The 22805-nt window shown below is 43.6% G+C and overlaps 1 protein-coding gene across 1 annotated transcript in view; it reads left to right on the plus strand.

The window, feature by feature from the left end:
- The first annotated feature begins 9272 nt into the window (after positions 1-9272).
- SORCS2 (sortilin related VPS10 domain containing receptor 2) overlaps positions 9273-22805 on the plus strand; it is an 859447-nt gene continuing 845914 nt past the window's right edge. Inside the window, exon 1 of the mRNA XM_050948134.1 lies at positions 9273-9691. Within this exon, the coding sequence (XP_050804091.1) occupies positions 9317-9691 (375 nt within the window). The 5' untranslated portion in view covers positions 9273-9316. The remainder of the gene's footprint in view (positions 9692-22805) is intronic.

The following is a 22805-nucleotide window of genomic DNA, read 5'->3' on the forward strand; positions in this document are numbered from 1 at the left end:
CTATGTTAGAATTCCACATGGAGATAGATAAGTGAAGCAGAGGGTTGGTGAAACATAAAATATGTATTATTAATCAAATTTATCATGTGGCTATCATATCGCCACTTCAAATAGGTAGATATATATTAGTGTATGTTACATATACCAGAATGCAAGCTTTTGTGTGTATGTATATTATATTACACACAAAAGAACACTAAGCCCAGCCTAGTGCAAAGTCAAGCACTCAAATTAGGAAATATCAAAATTCAGGTTGCACGTACAATCTTAATGATGTCTGGTCAACGCTATAGAGTTAGATCGACATAAGGCAGCTTACGTTAACCTAAAAATGTCTGTATCTACACTACAAGATCCCTCACATGGCTGTAACTTTCCTGCTATGTTGATTTAATGACTCCACCTCCGTGAGAGGTGTAGTGCTTAAGTCAATGTCGTTAAGTAAATGTAGCAGCAGTGTAGACACTGTCTTGCTTACGTTGACTTAGATGACCTCCAGGAGGTGTCCCACAATGCTCCACTGTGACCGGTCTTGTCACCATTCTCAACTCTGCTGCCCAGTAGCCAGGTACACAGGAAAGAGTCCCTCCCCGGTTAAAAGACCAGGAACTTTTGAATTTCCATTTCCTGTTTGTTCGGCATGCAGCGCTCCCCTGCCCAGCTGAGCATGCCATCTCCATGCTCCAAACATGCTCTTGCCTGGAATATGTACGAGGAGGTGGATCTCCTTGGTCTGTGGGGAGAAAAGAAGAGAAGAGATCAAGCTGTAGAGATGTGGACATCTACGCGAAGATCTCTTGGGACATGGTGGATAATTGCTACTGGAGAGACCTGCAGCAGTGCCACGTGAAAGTGAAGGAGTTGGGTCAGGCGTACCAGAAGGCAAGGGAGACAAACAGTTACAAGGAGTTGCAGACTATACTCTGCAGTGACCCCTCCCCCCAAGAGCCACATGGATACTTCAGAGGAGTCGGAGTCCCAAGCCACCCCAGGCAACGCTGAGGAGGAGGTGTTGGATGAGCGAGAAAATGGGAGACAGGCAAGTGGGGGATCCATTGTCCTGGACAGCCAGGAGTTGTTTGTAACTCCGGAGTAGTCCAGCCAGTCACAGCGCCGCAGCATGGCTGAATGTGATGCTGAGGAAGGAACCTGTGGGGAGTACGCATTTAGCATTAATATTGTGAGGGTACATGTTCTTATTTGCTATTTTTTATTTAAATAGCTAGTGGCAGTAGAGTGGCTATCTGCTTCTCGGTGGCTGGACCTGCTAGTCAGAGTGTGCCCTGTGAAACAGATTGTTTATGTACACAGGGATGTCCTGGGAATTCTCCATAGAGAGCTCCAGGAAAATTTCATGGAGGTAGTCTGCAATCTATTATAGAAGGTTTTTGGGGAGGGCTGCCTTATTTCTTCCACCATGGTAGGACACTTTCCCATGTCATTCCAATATTAGTTCGGCAGGCATCATCGCAGTACATAACATAGCATCATAAGGACCTAGTCTGTACCTGGAGGCATGCAGCAGCTGTTCCCTTTCCACCTCTCTTACCTTCAAGAGCATGATATCAGCTAGGGTCATCTATGGGAGATGGTGGTAGTATTCATTTAAACTGCTCAAACCACAAGCACTAGTGCTTTTGTGCCCCCCCCTTGTGATAGCTCACCCCTTCCCCCACCACCGGACAGGGATGCTGGAACCTGGGGGGTCAATGGGGCAGGAGTGCTGGAATTGGGGGGGCCATGGCCACCCACGGCTTAACATGGCTGTAGTTTGTGTGGCAGGGGTCAGCATTGCCCCCGCAAATTGCAAGCCTCAGGCAGGCAGCGTGCGGGCACATAGACTGGGTGCTGCTTTTGAGCATTCATCCCCCTGCCCAGAGCAGGTGGAGAGTCTGGGCCTCCCCACAGCAGCCCAGGCTCCCATGGTGTCTCTTACCACTGCTTGGGACCAGCTTCTGGACTGGGCAGGGGGTGGTGCCTTGGGTGCCAGAGAGCAGCAGCGGCTATAGGAGGTGGTGGTGAAGGAAAATATGATGGCTATAGCCCACCGCAAGCCCCCCTCCTCACCCCAGCATTGCCCCTGCTGAGGCTTGCCATTTAGGGGGAGGAATGCCAGTCCCTGACCTCCACACTATGCCCATGTTACAAAGGGGAGGTGTCATGGCCCACTGGCCACCCTAGTTCTGCCACAGGTTACCCCTCCACTGCCACAGATGTTCTGGCGCCCCTGCCCAGGGATGTACTCACCCTGGCTGGGAAAGCAAACAGGTTCAATGAACACCTTGCTTGGATTCAGGAGAGTGATTTTGATTAGGGCTCTCAAGCGATTAAAAAAATTCATCATGATTAATCACGTGATAAAAAAATTAATCGCGATTAATCACACTGTTAAACAATAATCAAATGCCATTAATTTAAATATTTTTGCATGTTTGCTATATTTTCAAATATATTGATTTCAGTTACAACACAGAATATATAGTGTACAGTGCCCACTTTAGATTTATTTTTTATTACAAATATTTGCACTGTAAAAAATAAATAGTATTTTTCAATTCACCTCATACAAGTACTGTAGTGCAATCTCTTTATCATGAAAGTTGAACTTACAAATGCAGAATTATGTACAAAAAACTGCATTCAAAAATAAAACAATGTAAAATTTGAGTCTGCAAGTCCACTCAGTCCTACTTCTTGTTCAGACAATCGCTCAGACAAACAAGTTTGTTTACATTTGTAGGAGATAATGCTACCCGCTTTTGTTTACACTGTCATCTGAAAGTGAAAACAGGTGTTCTCATGGCAGTGCTGTAGCCAGCGTTGCAAGATATTTACGTGCTAAATGAGCTAAAGATTCCTATGTCCCTTCATGCTTGAACCACCTTTCCAGGGGACATGCGTCCATGCTGATGACGGGTTCTGATCAATAACAACCCAAAGCAGAGCATACTGACTCATGTTCATTTTCAATCTGAGTCAGATGCCACCAGCCGAAGGTTGATTTTCTTTTTTGGTGGTCCGCGTTCTGTAGTTTTCACATTGGAGTGTTACTCTTTTAAGATATCTGAAAGCATGCTCCACACCTCATTCCTCTGAGATTTTGGAAAGCAGTTCAGATTCTTAAAATTTGGGTTGAATGCTGTAGCTATCTTTAGAAATCTCACATTGGTACCTTCGTTGTGTTTTGTCAAATCTGCAGTGAAAGTGTTCTTAAAATGAACAGCATGTGCTGGGTCATCATCTGAGACTGCTACAACATGAAATGTATGGCAGAATGCGGGGTAAAACAGCAGGGGAAATACAATTCTTCCCCAAGGTGTTTAGTCACAAATTTAATTAATGCATCGTTTTTTTTTAATGAGCATCATCAGCATGGAAGCATGTCCTTTGGAATGGTGGCCGAAGCATGAAGGGGCATACGAATGTTCAGCATATCTGGCACGCAAATACCTTGCAATGCTGGCTACAAAAGTGCCATGCAAATGCGTGTTCTCACTTTCTGGAGACATTGTAAATAAGAAGTGGACAACATTGTCTCCTGTAAAGGTAAACAAACTTCTTTGTCTTAGCGATTGGCTGAACAAGAAGTAGGACTGAGTGGACTTGTAGGCTCTGAAGTTTTACATCGTTTTGTTTTTGAGTGCAGTTGTGTAACAAAAAAAATAGAGTGAGTTTCACTTTCACAACAAAGAGATTGCACTACAGTACTTGTATGAGGTGAACAGAAAAATACCATTTCTTTTGTTTATCATTTTTACAGTGCCAATATTTGTAATAAAAAAACCTACACTTTGATTTCAATTACAACACAGAATACAATATATCTGAAAATTTTGGAAAAACATCCAAAATAATTAATAAATTTCCATTGGTATTCTATTGTTTAACTGTGATTAAAACTGTGATTAATCATGATTAATTTTTTTTAGTTAATAGTGTGAGTTAACTGTGATTAATCGACAGCCCTGATTTTTATATAGCAGGTCTGCACTGGACATTGGATCTGCACTGACAATGGTTCCTTTGCGCTTTGCATGTTTTACAGCTGAAAAGTGTGGCCTTCAACTCTTTCTCCACACTGGCAGAGAGGCTCTCACAAATAAGATGAAGGTGAAAGAGAATGCACGATATGTTTAATGAGATAATCAACACCTCTAGGACAGTGGACTCTGAGCAGAGGGCATGGAGGATTGCTCTCAGAAAAAATGAACATGGAAATTTTGAGCAGAACAAAAGCTCAGGAGAATGAGCGTGGTAAACAGCAAGAGATGCTAAGGATTCTGAACGAACAAACAGACATGCTGAGGCATCTGGTAGACCTTCAGGAGAAACACTTTGAAACTTGACTTCCTCTACATCCCATCCAGAACTTGAGTCCAACATCACTGTACTCCTCCTCCCCGCTCATATATGGATGTGTGACAGGCAAAGCTGGTGTGATTTTGAACAGAAGATGAATGTGCTTTTCCCCTCCCAGTTGTATTCCCCTGTATTTCTGAGGTTTACTTCTGTGACATATATTTCTGTTTTCATATCTGTGTGCAATAAAAGTCAATTTCTTGAAAATGAAATAACCTTTATTACTTCAGAGTGCAGGGGGTGGGGAGAGGGAAACTGAGGCACAGAGGGAGGATGTGAATGAGTTCACATAGAGCCAAAGCTATGAATAGAACCCAAGAATCCTTGCTCCCATCCCTTCCACACTCTAAGCAGTAGCCCACACTCCCCTCACTCATGGCAGCCACAGTGGTGGCCTCTGTGAGGTATTAGTTGGTGGGTCTCAACCCATTCCCTGGGCATCAAGTACACCCCCCTCACCGGCAGTGTCTTTGGAGAAGCCACAGACTGAATGGAGTGTGGATTTGTCTGCCCAGCTGTAGCAAGGGAGGGGGCTCTAATGGTTGTAGTGGGTGCGGGCTGGGAGTCATTTTTAGAGTAAATCAAGAGGTGTATTTCCAAGGTTACATTACTACACACAGAGCAGTCACAGCAAGGTTCAGACTATTGGCAGGTACAACACAGAAAAGCAACACATTAGTGTGGGTCGTTATTAAAATGGGGTTTCAAAGCCTCCCTGAGCCGCATTGCTCCCTGCTGAGCTCTTCTTGTAGTCCTGGTATCTGGCTGCTCAACATTAGCAGACAGCGTATCCAACTCTATGCCCCACCCTGTGGAAACTTCTTCTCTCCCTTTGCTTCACAGATATTATGAAGCACACAGGAGGCAGCTATGAGGGCTAACCTAGTGAGCAAACTGTGCCAGCGAACCTTCAAGCAGACAAAGCACATTCAACTGCCATTCTGCACTTGCTGAGCCTGCTGCTGAAGCACTCCTTGCTGCTGGTGTCTGGTGTACGGCTTCATGAGCCATGGGAGTAAGGAGTAGACTGAGTCTCCCAGGATCACTATTGGCATTTCAACATCTCCTATGGTGATTTTACTGTCCAGAAAGAAAGTCCCTGCTTGCAGCTTTCTGAACAGGCCTGTGTTCTTAAAGATGTCTGGGTCATGCACCTTCCCGAACCATCCCACGCTGATGTCAGTAAAACATCCCTGGTGATCCATCAGCACTTGCAACACCATTGAAAACTATCTCTTTCTCTTTATATATTCTGTGGCAAGGGCAAGGTGGTGTGGTGACAAGATAGGGATATGCATGCCATCTATTGCCCCACTGCAGTTAGGGAACTTCAATGTGGCAAAACCATCCAGTATCTCGTGCATATTGCCCAGAGTCATTACCCTTCCTAGCAGAAGGTGATTAACAATGTGATCCCACCAGTCAGTACTTGTTTCTTGGGACCAGAATTGGCACTGTACCATGTTCAGCTGCTCTGTGACTGTCAACAGCAACCACGAATTGTTTCGTTCCAGGCTACTTCCATGCAGCAGTTCCTCTCGCAGGTCTGGAAATACTGCAGGATAAAGCGTGTTGTGTTTGCAACACTCACCACAATAGTGCACAGCTGTGCGAGGTCGGTGCCTCTCTAGAGATGGTGGATACATGGGTATGCCAGGCTTTTGAAAAAAGGTATGAAATATGGGATGTGGATGAAATCAGGGGAGGGAGAAAACTGCATCATGGGATGTTCAAGCCCTGCTCCCAGTCACTCCTGCAAGAATGTTTTGCTCCCATGAGGCATTGCTAGCCCTTCCCAAAACTCCCTAGGGCAGGTTGCATTGTGGGATAGCTACCCATGGTGCACTGCTCTCTGCATGGATGCAAGCACTGCTAGTTAAGACGTGCTCCACCAACACAAGGAGTGTGGTGTGAAAATGCACAACTGACTGCACGTCGACTTACCTTAAGCTGATTTAAGTTTGTAGTGTAAACATGGCCTGAATCTTTAATTTTGTGACCACCTACTCCTTTTTCCATGGGAATCTTGCCACATTCTGTGCACAGGAAATATACATACTTCTCTTATAGGCAGTGCTAGTACAAGGCTGTTAAGGTTGGCTTACAATCCCACTATAAGACCCTGTTTTAAGTTGCCTACAATTTTATCCATTTTTAACCTTTTGGGCTGAAATTTTACATGCTGGTTGTCTGCTTTTGTCTGACCTTTGGGGGAAAATTTCAAAATGATTGAGTTGTTTCCAAGAATGAGGCTAAGGAAATATATGTTGTTTTGCCTAGGTTAACAAATTCTGGAAACTTCATTTTAAAGAAACTCCAGCATTCCCATGCTTTAGAGCAGGGACTTGAAATTTGACAGAGGCAGAGGCAGGTATTTGTAGCCTTTGTATCAGGTATTGCCTTTTGCCATCTCTGTGAAAATTTGCCCAAATTTGGACCAGTTATAAACCTTTGAAAAATCTCAAATCACATATGTTCAGTAGCAACTTGCTAGAGTTTAACAGCTAAAATCTCTGAAGAATCCACTCTCACTGAGCATGCTCAAGGCTCTCACAGCTCTTAGTAGACACAGCATGTACCATCTCCTCACAGCACCTACTACTGACCTGACTGCATATGCTCAGTTGCTCTTTGAAGTTGAAACATACTTCAGCCTAGGACTACAGGGGGCTGAGAGAGAAGGATTTCCCCTGTAATGACTGGCTGCTCCAGGCGGGAGTGGGGCCAGGCACTGGAACTGAAACTGAGATCCTGTTTTTCTTGCACACTCAGTAATCCCATTCCTGGCACCAGCCAATGTAGAGGAGGAAGTTGTCTGACTCAGTCTTAGCTAGACCAGCAGGAAGAGGAAAGAGTAGATTGCGACAGAGTCTCACCAGAGTGGTGGTGGGGACTGTAACTGACAGTGGTTGGGCAAAGAGACTGGGAGAAGGGCGGGGGAAGGGAATTTTGGAACTTGGAGTCATGAGGGAAATGATGATAGACTGGAGCCAGGGGATGGGGAAGGGGAACAGGGAAAGACTGGGACTGGTTGAACAAGGTGACTGGGACTCTAAGTCATTGGGGGAGAACGGGACAAAAGTGTTGACATTCAGCAACCATTGAAGTCACTTGGAGCTGTGCTTGGTTACATAAAGTGCCATATAATGCTTAATATTCTGAAAAATCGGATCCTAGATGTATCAAGTTGGGCACCCAGAAGTAGTGGACACTTTTGACTTAGTTTCTCTGTGCCTCAGTTTCCCATGTGTAAAAGGGGAGATAATACCACCATCTCCCATCATAGGGATATTGTGAAGATAAAATGTTTGTGAAGCACTCCAATGCTATAGCGATGAATTCTGTGGGAAAGCCCTTGAGGAAATTAATAATTCTGTCTTCAGAGCAGGGTTGACTAGTGTGCTATAACTAACACCAAAGGACACACACTGAACAACGAGGATAAAAAATATTGAATACTTGCTCTTTAACTGACCACCCTCCATCTTGTGCAGTGTACTGAATGAGTAGGGGGTCCTATGGGGGTACTGAATGAGTAGGGGGGTTTCTCTGTGCCTCAGTTTCCCATGTGTAAAAGGGGAGATAATACCACCATCTCCCATCATAGGGATATTGTGAAGATAAAATGTTTGTGAAGCACTCCAATGCTATAGCGATTAATTCTGTGGGAAAGTCCTTGAGGAAATTAATAATTCTGTCTTCAGAGCAGGGTTGACTAGTGTGCTATAACTAACACCAAAGGACATGCACTGAACAACGAGGATAAAAAATATTGAATATTTGCTCTTTAACTGACCACCCTCCATCTTGTGCAGTGTACTGAATGAGTAGGGGGTCCTATGGAAAAAGATATCATGTAATTAAAGCAGCGGTTCTTCAAACACCTTGCACTTCCCCCCCCCTTCTGACAACAAAAAATTACTACACAACCGCAGGAGAGGGGATCAAAACCTGAGTCTGCCTGAGCCCTGCCTCCTGGGTCAGTGGGGCCAAAACCAAAAGCCTTCAGCCCTGGGTGGAGGGCCTGTAATCTGAGCCCCGCCGCCTAGGGCTGAAGCCAAAGCCTGAATCCCATGCCCAGGGTTGAAGCCCTCGGGCTTGGGCCCCAGCTAGTGGGGCTTGGGCTCTGCCTTCAGTCCTGGGCACCAGGAAGTTTAATGCCAGCCCTGGCAACCTCATTAAAAGAGAGTCGTGACCCACATTGGGGTCCTGATCCACGGTTTGAACACTGCTGAATTAAAGTATTTTTATCATATGCATTTACACAAGGGGGTGGAATTGAGGTTGCACAGACAATTCTGGCAATTCCTAATGTTTGAGTTTTTGACTTTGCAACCTTAACACTCTTTTAATGTGTCTTGTGTGCGTGTAATTATATACACACCCACACCATTATTTATCAAGCACTTATTCTGTACAAGGCTGAGCCCAAGTTACAGGAGAAGGCCAGTTCCTGTGACCTAGACACACTTTGAAGCTGAGAAGATGGAGTAACTTGTGACAGTGTGGAGTGGTTCTGTTCACTTCTGGTAGGCATTCACACACAAAGAACATTCAAGAACTGCAGGAGTTTAGATTTTGCAAGGCAGGATGTAACTGCCAGCAGCGCTGCTCCTGTCATTCTGATGTCCGTTATTTGCAGCAGGAAGCGGCTCCCACGCCAGGGCCACGAATGATTGCACAGGGAGTCCAGGGGTGGGTGGGAACAAGCTTTCCCAGTACATTATGTGCGGCTGTGCTGGGCTCTGAGGTTGCCAGCGCCTTGGGCTTCAGAGAGGAGCCAGCAGATGGCGGCGCCTCTCCTTCGCTGGGAGAGGAGTCCCGAGCACGTTGTTTCCAGTGTAAACCCTCGCTTTGGTTACAAACCCTGCCTTCCTCCCCTCCCTCCCCCTCCGGAGGCTGTGTATCTGTCTCACATTCACATCCCAGCCTGTCACTAGCACATCCGAAGACGAGCATGGCGCAAAGGGGGCCACCCGTGTCTCTAACAGGGACCGTCCCCAGGACAGCCCTTAGCCTGGCGCTGCTGCTGCTGCTCCTCCTCGGTGCCTGCTGGGCTGCGCGCCCCTCGGAGCAGTTGGGCGGCCAGAGCCCCAGCTGGGTGACCCGGGCAAGAAGGAACCCGCGGGAGCTGCTGTTCCGCGGCGGAGGCGGCGGCCGGGAGGAGGCTGGGGCGCTGGGGGCTGCTGCGGGGAGTCGCTCCAGGAGAGCATCCTCCACCTCCTCCCGCCCGGCCAGGGAGCAGGTCTCTCTGATCAGCACCTCCTTCGTGCTCAAAGGGGACGCGTCGCACAACCAGGCGATGGTGCACTGGACGGGCGAGAACAGCAGTGTAAGTAGGGGCCCCTCCCCAGGCAAAGCCATCCACCCCGGGGGGGGGGGGGCGGAAGGCATCGCAGCCCCCAGCGGAGAGCCCAGCAGCTGCCGCCCCTGCGCTGTAACTAGATGGCCCCAGCCCTCCGTGCTGTATTACGGTAGCTGTTCCCTTCCCCACCCGGCTGCCCGGGGGAGCCTTGCCGGGGAGTCTGGGACTCTGGAGTCGGCGCAGCAACGCAGCCCTTGCGTGCGAGGCTGGAGGCGGCGGGTGACAATTGCATCCCCGGCTGGGGCTCAGGCAGGTCCCGGGCGGAAACTAGTCGCCTCCTCCTTGGCCACGCCAATACACTGGCCGGGGAGGAAAGGGGGTCGCCCTGATGTAGGGGGGCAGGAGGAAGAGAGACCAGACCGGGGGCAGCGGCAGCAGCAAGCCCCATCCCGGTTGCGCGACTTCGCCGGGAAGTTTGGAAAGTTTGGAGCATGCATCCCGCACATACATGGAGAGAGGGGCTTTGGGGTGGGACTGCACCTGGAGCAAGTCTCCCGGGCTCCGGCTGCCTCCTCTGGCCCGCGACGCTGCTCGGGCTGCATTGGCCGCTGGGGCGAAGAGGCAGGTTGGGGATGACTTGTGGGGAGGATCGGGCCCGAGGGATGGAAAGTTGTTTCAGTCTCTTATCCTCGGGAGGCTGTCGGCAGCTCCAGGAGACGCCTGGTGGCTGGTCACACCCACCCAGTGTGGTGGGGAAGGAGACGCAGAGGGAGAGCTGCGGCCAGAGCATTATCTCCCCCCCATCCCCCCAGCCTTTCATAAAAGTGCCAGATTAAATTGTCGAGGCTTAATCGATTCACCTCAGCTCAATCGCCTGCTTCGAATCCCTGGCCTGTGGGCGAGGCGATTGCTAAAAGGCCCGAGAGGGTGAAAAAACTCAGCGGAGGCACTTGGTTGTAAATTGTTCTCTCGCGGCTAAATGGAGTCGGAAGAGGCGCAGTAGCGCCAGGTCATTGGTCTCAGTTTGAGCTTCGTTCCTGGGTCTGCTAACGCGCAGGGGAAAGGGCACGAGTGGTGGGGATGCTCCAGCTTGAACACTTCGATCTAGCGCGTACGCACCCACTGAGCCTTCCAGCCTCACCATGACCCTCACCCCTGTTATTCTGTTTCATTTCAAAGTTACACTTTATTTTTGGTCAACCCCAAAGCCTCCTCTCTCGCCGCTGAAAACTGAGCTCTTATCGCTCAGTGCAGCAGCTGACCCTGGTCTGGTCTCACCTGTGCAAGTAGCACACAAATGAAGGCTCCGCTGTTTGATTTGGTCAAAGTGGGTAGAGTTTATGGAGTCAGGTGTCTTGATCTCTCAGCTCGGAAACCCAGGGGACCCATTCTGTCCTATGGTGTAAACGAATGATGAAACTTTATTTTAATATATCCATTATACTTGCCCCTTTTTGAATCTTTTAACAAGCTGGCTTCTTATGTACTGATTGAAGTTTTATACAGATATCTTGCTGACACTGATGCTTTTTTGTATGTACACCAAGTTTCAGAACTTTGTCAGAGTTAAAGCAGTGTGTGACTTTGTAATATTTAAATTAACTAATTATACGAGGCCAACTTCTCTGCTGGGGTAATTTCATTGATTTAGCCCATTATCTGTTTGTAGCTAATATTCAATCTTGTCTTTATTTCCTTTATATCCATAGATAATGGGTATATATTTGTACAGAAGGTTTCTGGGATTTGCTGTTTCTGAATTTATCCTGCACTAAGACATTATTTCATAACACTGTGTAACATAGGTAAATATTACACAGCACCAGGCATTGTGTAATGTCTATATAACCACATAGGCAGTGAAATCTTATGAAAAATCTAGCATGATTTTCTCCTCAAGATTTTAGTACTTCTGGAAAATCTCAGCTTTATTTTATTGTAGATCAGCTGAGATCGTGGCCTTTGTTTGAACTTGAGCTTTGCAAATTATGCATAGTGTTCGTTTAAACTTGACACAGTTCAGAAAGCATGTGTTGTATTTTCCATAAATGTGTGGATTAACATCTTCCCCTTTGGGTTGTCAAATCCACTTTGTGCCAGCTCTGCTAGTGGGTCACACAAGAACAAGAGCTGTCCAGTGAGCAGGCTGGCTGTTTGTGTTAATGCTTATTATATAATTTGGTATTTTCATGTGTCAGAGTTGGAGTCAACATCACAAAGCTTGACACCCAGTTTCTGATTTACTTAGGAGGGAAGTTTGCACTGATAGCCATTTTCTTTCCATAGAAAGTATTGCAAATCATCAGCAGCTTCTATTTCTCTAGATTGGTCCTTTCCTTGTTTCTGCTTTCAGAATAATGCCATTTCTTTTCATGGGCAGTGCTTGCAGGCTGCTAGGGCTATTTTTCTTTCTTGAAGAGATCACTATTAAAAAAGTTGGCTCGAGTTCAGATTTTTGGGTACAAAAAATTTAAGAGCTTTCATGCAAAGTACTCTGTGCTCTAAAACAAATACCTTGCTAATCCACACACTATAATCCGCACTTATAATTAGTGGTCTCTCCCCATCTCTCTGCAAAGATTTAATAGCAGATGCTGCAGTGTTAGCTTGTATTGCTAAGATTTCATTATTTTTTCATGATATTCTACAATGTGTGTACGAGTATATGATGAAGTAGTTTCCTCAGTAGTAAAAATAAATTACACTGTCAGAATGGAATACAGTTGATGCATTATCTTATACTTTTATTGTTTGTGCACTTATTAGTTTACTACATTTATTAATGTGTGGCAGGACTCCACATCATTAGTGCAAATAGATGTTCTCTACTGTATTTACTAATTCAGTGACAAAAAGGTTTAGTTGTGCTGTGCTATTTTAAAATCATGCCTTTCCGCATGCCCGCTATCAGCTGGACTGTCCCACAGTGGGCTGGACCAATAACCTGGAGGTGAAAGGCTCTATATCCCATTACCAGACACCTGAGCACCTAGTTCCTTTGCTTAGCATGCTTTTAAAAAATAGGTAGGTGGCAGGAATTTTCATCCCCCTGATTCATTAGACTTGTCTGCTAACATGTTTGGTTGGTTTTGTTGTAGAATATAAGTTGATAAAATAACGAGGAACCAAAAGCTGCTACAAAAAGTGATCCGAGGATTGCAAAGGAGGTACAGAACTAGACACACTTCTTCCACTTTTCTCAGACAGACTAGTTCATGCAGTAAGGATGAGATGAAAATGATACAAGCAAATGTCACTGTTCTTCACTCTGTTGTGAGTTTAAATACCTCAGGCAACAAAAAACCCTATTGAATTTAACCAAGGACCTGATTTACAATCCACTGAAGTCTGTGGGAGACTTCACTGGGCTGGTTCAGGCTCTATATCCATGTTAGAGAGCAGGAGGAGCTTCTGATTAACTTCTGATAAGTATTTGGAGCAAGGAACAATAATCTAAGTGAAGAAATTAATAGAAATGGTTACCAATCTCGTGCCTTATCCTTCACCATTGTTATAATGTCATAACTCCCCTCTACCTCAGTAGAGAAGGATGGAGCCAGAAACTACTGAGGGCCTGATCCAAAGCCCACTGAAATCAATGGAAAGATTCCCATTGGTAACAATGGACTTTAGATGAGGCCTTGAGTGCCTCCTTGTGAGGTGCTGAGCACTTTCAGATGCCACTGAGGGTATGTCTACACTGCAGCTGTGAAGTGTCATTTTTCAGTTCTCATAGACTCATGCTAGCTTTACTTGAATTACCATCATAAAAATAGCAGTGTGGAGGTTGCGGCACAGGTGGTGGCTTGGGCTAGCCACCCAGACTCAGATGCAGAGGGTGAGGCAGGCTTGGATTCGGGTGGCTAGCATGAGCTGCCACCCATGCTGCTATTTTTAGCATGCTAGTTCCAGCAGAGCTTGTGTGGGTCTGCCTACCTGCACTGGGAATCACACCTCTCAGCTGCAATGTGGACGTAACCTGAGGACAATGGTGCCTGAACAATTTTTATACAAGGGGTGCTGAAGGCAGAGACCTTGTTATTAATACTTCAAGCAAGAGGGTGTGACAGCACTCCCTGCACCCCTTGTTCCTGTATCTATGCCTGAGGATGGTGGGAACTTCTTTGGAGGCACTCAATGCTTTGTAGGCTCAGGCACTAAACTACTCTCGCTCTTTACAGGAGCGGTGGTTGAAAGTTTGACAGCAGTGAGCTTTAGACAATCATATCCTGTTAAACACCTTACCTTGTAAAATAAATAAAGGAGAAACACACAGTAGGATTATTCCCTTGAGCTCCCTGACAGAGAGACAAGTAATCATAAATGGTGAGTGGGCAACTGTTTCTCAGAAGGTTGTTCACCTGCATGAGTAGTTCATTGAATGCGCTGCCATGGAACACTCATGTGTGGATCCAGAACAAATAAACAAACTTGGAAAGGGCTTAGACTGCTTGATGTAAATAAATTTTAAAAAGCTCTGTGATCATCCTGTAAATCCTACTGTGCTTCAAAGGAAGTGCTTAATTTATAGTTGCATGAGGAGGCCATAAATTAAATGTATCCTTTACCCCCTCTTTTCTTTGCTTTAGAACTCTGCTGTGTACTTCTGTTATCCTTTCTTAGTGTAGTTATTTTTCAGAATTAAGGAAATGTTAGGTTTGATAGCAGAGGGGCATATAGAGTTGGAATGGTTGTAAAGTGAGTTTGAATAGCTAGGAAGATCACTGAACACTTCCTCGTTCTGTTAATATAAGGAGCTGTGTAAATTGCTTCCTGTTTTGTGTCCTCATTACTTTGTTTTGTATTCTGATGAATTAATTATTTATAAATTCCATAAACAGCAAGCTTGTTCCTGACCTTTTCTGACAGTAGTCTGTCTAATCAGAAACGTTGGGGATGCAAGCCTTGCAAAGCTGGTACTTTTAATGTTAATAGCTTAGCTGGTTAATTCATTCCTACAGTCAATGTTTGCACTTCCCCTTCCCCTGTTGCTTTGAAAGTGCAAGATCTGTCTTGCACTTCTACTTCCAAACAAAAGTTCTTGCAAGTGGAACTAAGTTACTAACTTGTCCTAAAAAATCATAAACTGGAGGCTTGACCGCTGGGTTGCACAATGTGCCATTAACATCCACAAGAGTTATTGATTGGTAGTCACTTATCTGATAAAGTAACAATACTTTTTCTATCAGGGTGTATTTCACAATATTTACAGTTTGCCATCTGTACAAATCATCTTTATGCTGTGCTAAATTTAATATGCAGCTTTTAAAGTTTACTAGGGATACAGTATTCGTATCCAGTTTAGGGGAATATAATTTATTAGTGAAAAGCTTTAAACAAACAATTATTCTTTAGAAGTAGAGAATTTAAAGCCATTCAGTGTTCTGTGATTACAAAGTAAACAGTTTCTTCGCAGTATTGGACTCTTACTGACTCCCATAGGGAATATCTATTTGACCTTAGTGTTCACTTGTGTTTTTAAAAAAATCAAAATTAAGAGAAATACTTGAAGAATGAATCTCATATTCAGATTTGATCTTGATTCATTGGATGCTCTGTGCAGACTGCTAAAGTGTTGTGAACAGGACTTCAGCCAACTAGTTCTTAAGTCTTCAGTTTCACAGTGTCTGTACTTCCTTTTTTGTTTGCTTGACAATATTAAGTCTGTGCAGTCACTCATTTGCCCAGTAGGTTGGTGTCTTGGTCCTGTGTAGCCCTCATAAATGTGTAGCACAGGGATACAGTAAATGCTTTTATATACCTTTAAAAAGATCCAGTATTTAGTAGTTTATCAAAGAAAGAAAGATTTGCTGTGTATATATACAGTAGTTACTATACATAGAAATTTATCTACTTTAACAGCCCAGTTAATCCAGTTATCATTGTTTGATAAACAAAGTATTTTGCTTAATTTAAAAATGTTACTTTTTGCGATGCAGTTTCACCGCATATGATTTATACAATCCAGTGACCGCTAAATGTATTCTTTTGGCAGATATTTTATTTAATTGGTTTTCTGTTTTGTTCAATTTGCAATACATTGCACTGTTGGAATCCGTAAAGAAGATTGACTTCAATATTCCTGTAGCAATATCTGTAACTGTGAATGTAACTATTTATCCAAACTAAACAGCACTCCATCTTGGTGATTTTTGGTTCTCTTTATCAAGAGGGCCAGATTAATACTTACGGGACAAAAAAGAGAACATAGTCAAAAATCCTAACTTCCTGGACTTAATAAAGGACAGATGTATTGCAGACACCAAGGCAAGTTCCCCACAGGGAAGATTTTTTTTTAAAAAGATTTTTTGAGGTATTGGTGAAAATAAAAACAAAGTTTTTCTGAAGGGACTTGCAGAATCTTACACCGAAAGCACTGAGCTTCTCAGTGATTTCTTTACTGGCTGAATTATATTCTGAGTTTAATCTAATGATAAAACAAAACATAAACTTTGTAGTTTGTAATTTTTTCCCCTCCATTTTACCATTTTTTCTTTCTTTTGTAATTTCTCTGTATCTCAACAGTTCTATGAAGTGAAGGTAGGGGGCAGCACCTCTGTAGACACTGACAACCCACCCAGCCCCAGCACCTCTCAAGCAGACTCCTGAAATTGACCCATAAGTTCATCCTTAAATGTGTGCGCCAACCCTTTTGTGTGTATGTGTGTGTGTGTTTGTGAAGGATGTATTAGATTTCAGAGTAACCTGATTCATCAAGGAGAGGAGCAGAATGTAAAGAAATACCTCCCTACTGCTATGGCTAGAGGCAAGGTGTTTGGAGGAAAGTAGGGGGAAATGAAAATGGAGGTAAAAGAAATGTAGCAACTAATAATAAAGACATAATATACAAAACAGTAATATCTCTAATACCGCAGACACACAGTGTGTGCATGGATAAACCAAACCGGGATTTATAATATCTCATTAGAGATTATCTAGGCTTTTGGCATCAGGAATATATCCTGAAGTGGAAATATCAGACACTGCCCTTCACAGAATTGACAATATTAGACACCTATAAATAGAGACGTTTGGGGAGAGAAATGAGAAAACTTTTAACACTACTGATATTCAGTGAGTAGGAGAATCTTTTGGACGGAAGAAGTAGGGAAAATGATGATTATTTTACTGAAGAACAGGGACTGTCCCTTCTGAATAGGCACTTTCAGTGTGTTTGCGTTCACTGGACATATTTATATTGGGAAGGCCAGGAGATCGGCAGTGACACTTCTTCAAACCGAGGAAAACTTTGTATCATTAGAGGTCTGAGCCCCTAGTATATTCCCAAATAGTGTTTCTATCACTCTGTCAATTAAGGCCAATTAGATTAGCATTAATATAAAGAAAGAATATGTCATATAACGTAAGTAGAGTCCTTGTTGCAACTGCAAATAAAACTTCATTTCTACAAACAAAAAACAAGTTGGAAGCGTGTTTCAGTGGAATCTGGCTGACACCATAACATATCAGAACCTTCTTTTTAAAAAATTGACACCTTTAAATAACCAAAATGTCTAGAATGAACTCTTAAGTGATCCAACTGGTTCCTCAGTTCTTATTCTTTTATTCGCATTGGGTAGCACCTAGGAGCTCCAGTCATGGAACAAGACTCCATTGTGTTAGGCACTGTGCAAATATAGACAGAAAGATGCTTCCTGCCCCAAAGAGCAATCTTGCAATCTACAATTTAATTCTTTATATATCCACTGGGTAGAAGAAATGAGACTTCCATGTGCAATAGGCATTGGTGCATAGAGATTGTGTACGGTACACCTAGCATTTGCACAAACGGATCCCCCTTTTACACATCGATATGGAAACACGTTGACACATGTTGCAAACTCATCTGAAAAAGTTTTCCTAAATAGATACATTTGTTACTGATGAGTTTATTATTAGAATGATGTTGTATTTTGATAATGTCTATACACATTTTAATAATAGCCGTAGCTAGAAACAATATTTTACATATATGTTATACTGTTTTTGGCAGTAGTGTGTATCTTTGACTGATTCAGCAGTGCATGGAGGGCAGTGGAAAGACTTTGGCCATGATCGCGCAGACGCTTAAGCACACTGTAATGGTACTAACAGCTGTAGCTGCAGTGATTTCAACATAAGCACTTACATGAGCCAAATTTTTTATCTGTTTAACAGTATTAAGGATTGGGGCCAGTGACTGCAAGTTCACCTGGTGAAAGTTAATCAGAATTCTGAAGGACATTAAGAAGGAGTAAGAAGTATGGTCCAGTGTTTAGGATAGCCTGAGACTCAGTTCAATTCCCTGCTTCACTACAGGCTACCTATGTGACCTTGGGAGAGCCAGTAAAATGGGGATAATGGTACTTTCCTATCTCCTGGGATTCTTGCAAGGATCAATAAATGCATTAAAGATCGTGAGGTGCTCAGATACTATAGTAGTGGGAGCCATATATGTACCTAAAATAGATTAGATTTTCTATAGCCTTGGCGGTTTTTAGCTTTCTTGCAACTACTTCATAATGCACTAAAATGGCAGAATCCTAGAAATCAGAAATGGAAAAATTCTATGAGGTTCATTTAGTCTATCCTACTACTAATGCATGCTTGTTCCCGTAAGTGGATCTTGTAATGCTTAGTTCAGTCGATACCTTAAGTGACTGGGCTTCTGTCACATCTGTAGGCAGATTTTTTCATAAGTCTGAGTTCTTGCTGTTAGGACAGTGTGTCTCTCTTTTTTTTTTTTGGTAATTCAACCTAATTTTTTCTCTTCTTATTTTTCATTATTATTTCTCATTATTCCTAGGTACTCCATTACACCACCTGGAATAATTTTACTTCCTTCTTAGTCTTCATATCCTTCAGATTCTTCTAAATAGTAATCATGTTTTCCCTTTAGTCATTGTTTCATTAAGTAAAACTCACTTAAATCTTCCTTCTTGAAACAGACTTGCCAGCTCTCTAATCATGGCACCTAGGTACCATGGTGACTGATGCATTATTATAAACACAGACAGAGAGAGACTAGATCTTTTCTGAATTTCCTCCAATTTCTCTTTCTTCATTATCCCGGGTCCTCCAAAAATAAAACTGTAGAAAAGTCATTGTTAGTAAACTGTGATTCATTTTTTTTTCATAATGAGAATTTAAAAGTACTTTGATAAATTTGGCCAGTACTTAAATTCCAAAGGGTTAAAGCTCATTTTTATGCATTGTTTAAAATGACATTGTTTGTTAATATTTTGTTCTTTCAGATGGAATCAATAAATTAACAGTTTATACATGTCCCTGTCCATTTCCCTGAGATCTGTGTCTCTTATGTCTTCCTTTTTAAGCATGTGCCAAATGGACAATTGGAGCCGGGCAGGAGTTTTTCAATGTACTGTTTGTTTGGGTGTGTTTTGGCTCAAAAATGTCAATTCATCAAACTTGCAACAGTTTGCAAAATTTCAACAAAATTCCCAATTTGAAAAATTATTGGAAAACAAGTTTCAAAATTGTCAAACCAGGGATGTTTTGACATTTTGAAAATGAGAAGTTCCTTTTTTTGAGTCAAAATGACTGCTTCAATATCTACTAAATTTAAACTTCAAAAAGTTGAGTCAAAATTATCAAAATGTTTCAACTGACCTGAATAAAAAAAATGTATTTCCAGCTCCCAAATTTTTTTGAGGTTTTTTTTTACTTTTTGTCCTGATTTGGAATGAGAAGGTTTTTTTTTTAAACATCTTAAATTTTTGCTGGATGGAAAAACCATTTTCCTCCCAGCTCTATGGACAATGCTGTAGAAGTCCAGTTCCAGTTGTTGGAAAGCAGACGGGTGTCCCTGTCCCCAGTGGCGGGACAGTGCGCATGTTTTGTATCATCCTTGGGCTAATGTGTGTAGGCTAGGCAGGTGGCAAGCTACATTGTATGCAGTGCTAGTCCATACAAAAACATGCTGTTGTTGTTGTCCTCTCTCCCCAGAACGTAAGAGCTGTGGAGAAGGGATTGTCTTTTTCTGTTAGTACAAGAGCTAGTACAATGGGGCCCTGATCCTCGACTAGGGCTCTACATGATACTGTAATACAAATAATGGTGATGATGACTGAGAATTGAGCTGTCCCATCCTTCAGCTCTGGCTTTGTGAAACTTCCGTCTCCCTAGACTCTCTCATTAAGCTACTGCATAAAAGAGTTGTTTTTCTCGGCTACTGGAGAGTAGCCTGTTTATGATTAATGCATACCCATACTTGCCTCCAACAACCATCATTCCTGAAAGGCAGATGCTTGAGGGAGTGAAGTTAAAGGGTTAGCAGGAATATACACTTTCAGCTTGGGGCGGTGTTTCACCTTGTTCAGCGTGACCAGTTTTGAAGAAGTATTTGTTTCTTTATCACAAACATGATTGCACCAGGGGATTGTCAGCTGTCACTAGATCTTCTAGGTGTCTAGCTTTATAAGATATTCTTCAGTATCTGGTTCCCTGGGAGTGTGCTTATCAGTTGTTCCTTTTGCAGGATCGGAGTTATTTGTGGGTCTCTCACACAAAACTAATGAGCAGCGTTCATTAAATATTAGCGTTGGCCCTCTGTGGTAGACAAGAAGTGTTCTGAATGTCCGTATTTGTTCCTTTTGTGGATCTACATGGTGCCTTGGATTCACCTATATCCCAGATACTGACTGCTTGCACTGACTACTTTAAAAGACACTGTCAAGGGTTGGAAATCTAAAATTAGACCTGGCAGCTGTTCTTTGGTTTGTGGATCTGCATGTGTACATCACTTCTCTCATCCTCTGTCTTCTCAATCTCTGAACAGCAGGAGTATTACTAAATGAGAAACACCTGATCAGGATTCTTGTATATTTCTGTATCCCTTATGGTTAGAATAAAGCAGGTAGCTGTGTGTGAGTGCTCAGATGGAATCCTGTCACCTGGGCTGGACTGCCCAGCAGAGAGGTTGGGAGTTTATCCAAGTTGCCGCTCTTATTTTAGAGAAACTGGTAAACTTTCATAGGGCTCTGGAAGTCCCTCTAAAATAGTGGTGCCCAACTTTTCCAGCCTGCAGGCCAAATACATGATTTCAACTCAGTCAAGGGACTACAAAAAACAGGTCGGGGCAGATTCTCCGCCCTGTTCTGCCCCCTCTTTCTGGCTCAGGCAGCATAAAGGGAGCAAAAACCACCTACAGGTTCTAGCTGGGAATCCCTCATCTTCAGGAAGTACAATGGGTTCAAAGAGGGATCAGCATTCCTGCAGCTAGGGTAACCAGATGACCCTATTTTATAGGGACAGTCCTGATATTTGGGGCATTTTCTTCTATAGTCATAACTGGCTGTTGGTTCTGAGCTACTCTCCTTCTCCTCCCCTGGGTTGGTCTGAGTGGTTGTGTAGGGGAGGGGAGTCAGCACTGGCAAAGCGACTTGAGATCTGATCCTGCTGTCTTTGGAGCTCCCACTGCCTGGCAAGCAAGCAGACAGTGGAGCAACTGGAGCTATGCTCATACCTCTTAGTCCTTGTTTCATGCTGTCTGTAGACTCAGATAGAAGACATCACTGCCTTGGCTCCGTGAGGCTCCCATTTGGAAGATTGCCTCTGAAGCCACAAGGATCTAGAAACGTTTTTTTAAAAATTGAAAGATGGGATTCAGTGCAACCTACATAAACATATCCTGTGGTTTGAATCTGGCCTGTGGGTCGGATGTTTGACATCCTTACCATGGAGCGGAACAGCTTTCAGTCATCACCTTCCTGAGTGGATTTGATTGATCACTTTTCAAATGAAAAGCTCCATATCCCATTATCAGTCATCCAGTTGTGTAATCTGTCTCTCTGTCTATACCACCCTAATCTAAGTATTTATATATCCCCTGCACCCACCCCCACACACTGTGGTATCTGTGCCACGGAGTCATCCAACCTCATTCACTCCAGTTTAATAAAAACTCTTAAATACTATGTTTAATACACAAATGAGGCTCTGTGGGAAACTATGCATTTTGCTATAATCCCAGATATCACTACAGATTTTGTTACCGGAATTTAGTTCAGATACTACTGGATACTCACAATTCATATGACTCAATCATAGAAATGTAGGCCTGGAATGGACCTCCCAGAAGTCATCAAGTTCAGCCTGTGTGGAGGCAGGATCAAATAACGTACACCATCCCTGACAGGTATTTATCCAACATGTTCTTAAAAACCTCCAAGGATTGAGATTCCACAACCTCTCTTAGAAGCGTATTCCAGAGCTTAGCTACCCTTATAAATCAGGTTTTCCTAATATCTAACCTAAATCTTCCTTGTTGCAGATTAAGGCTATTACTTTGTGTCCTACCTTCAGTGGACACAGAGAACAATTGATCACAGTCCTCTTTATAACAGCCCTTAACATATTTGAAGACTGTTCTCAGGCCCCCCCACAGTCTTCTTTTCTCAAGATTCAATAGTTTCTTTATCATTCCTCATAGTTCAGGTTTTCTAAACCTTTTTTTCATTTCTGTTGCTCTTTTCTGCACTCTCTCCAATTCATCCACCTTTTTGCTGAAGGGTATGTCTACAGTACGGGATTATTCCGATTTTACAGAAACCGTTTTTTAAAACCGATTGTATAAAGTCGAGTGCATGAGGCCACACTAAGCACATTAATTCGGTGGTGTGCGTCCATGTACCGAGGCTAGCGTTGATTTCCAGAGTGTTGCACTGTGGGTAGCTATCCCATAGCTATCCCATAGTTCCCGCAGTCTCCCCCACCCATTGGAATTCTGGGTTGAGATCTCAGTGCCTGGTGGGGCAAAAAAATTGCCGCTAGTGCTTCTGGGTACAGCCTCACCCCTCCCTCCGTGAAAGCAGCAGCAGCCAACCGTTTCGCGCCTTTTTTCCTGGATGAACTGTGCAGACGCCATTCCACGGCAAGCATGGACCCTGCTGAGCTCAAGACAGCAATCATGGACGTTTTAAACACCTCGCGCATTCTCGTGCAGTCAACGCTGAACCGGGACCTGCTGTCATGGTATAATTCCCCATTCTGAACCTTAGCGTCCAAAAGATGGGGTACCAGCATGAATTCCTCTAAGCTCAATTACCAGCTTAGTACTTGTAGTGCTGCCACCAACCAGGAATTTCAGTGCCTGGTACACTCTGGTCCCCCCAAAACCTTGCCCGGGGACCCCCAAGACCCA

The sequence above is a fragment of the Gopherus flavomarginatus genome, chromosome 3 (genome assembly GCF_025201925.1).
Source record: "Gopherus flavomarginatus isolate rGopFla2 chromosome 3, rGopFla2.mat.asm, whole genome shotgun sequence".
NCBI classification, from domain to species: domain Eukaryota; kingdom Metazoa; phylum Chordata; order Testudines; family Testudinidae; genus Gopherus; species Gopherus flavomarginatus.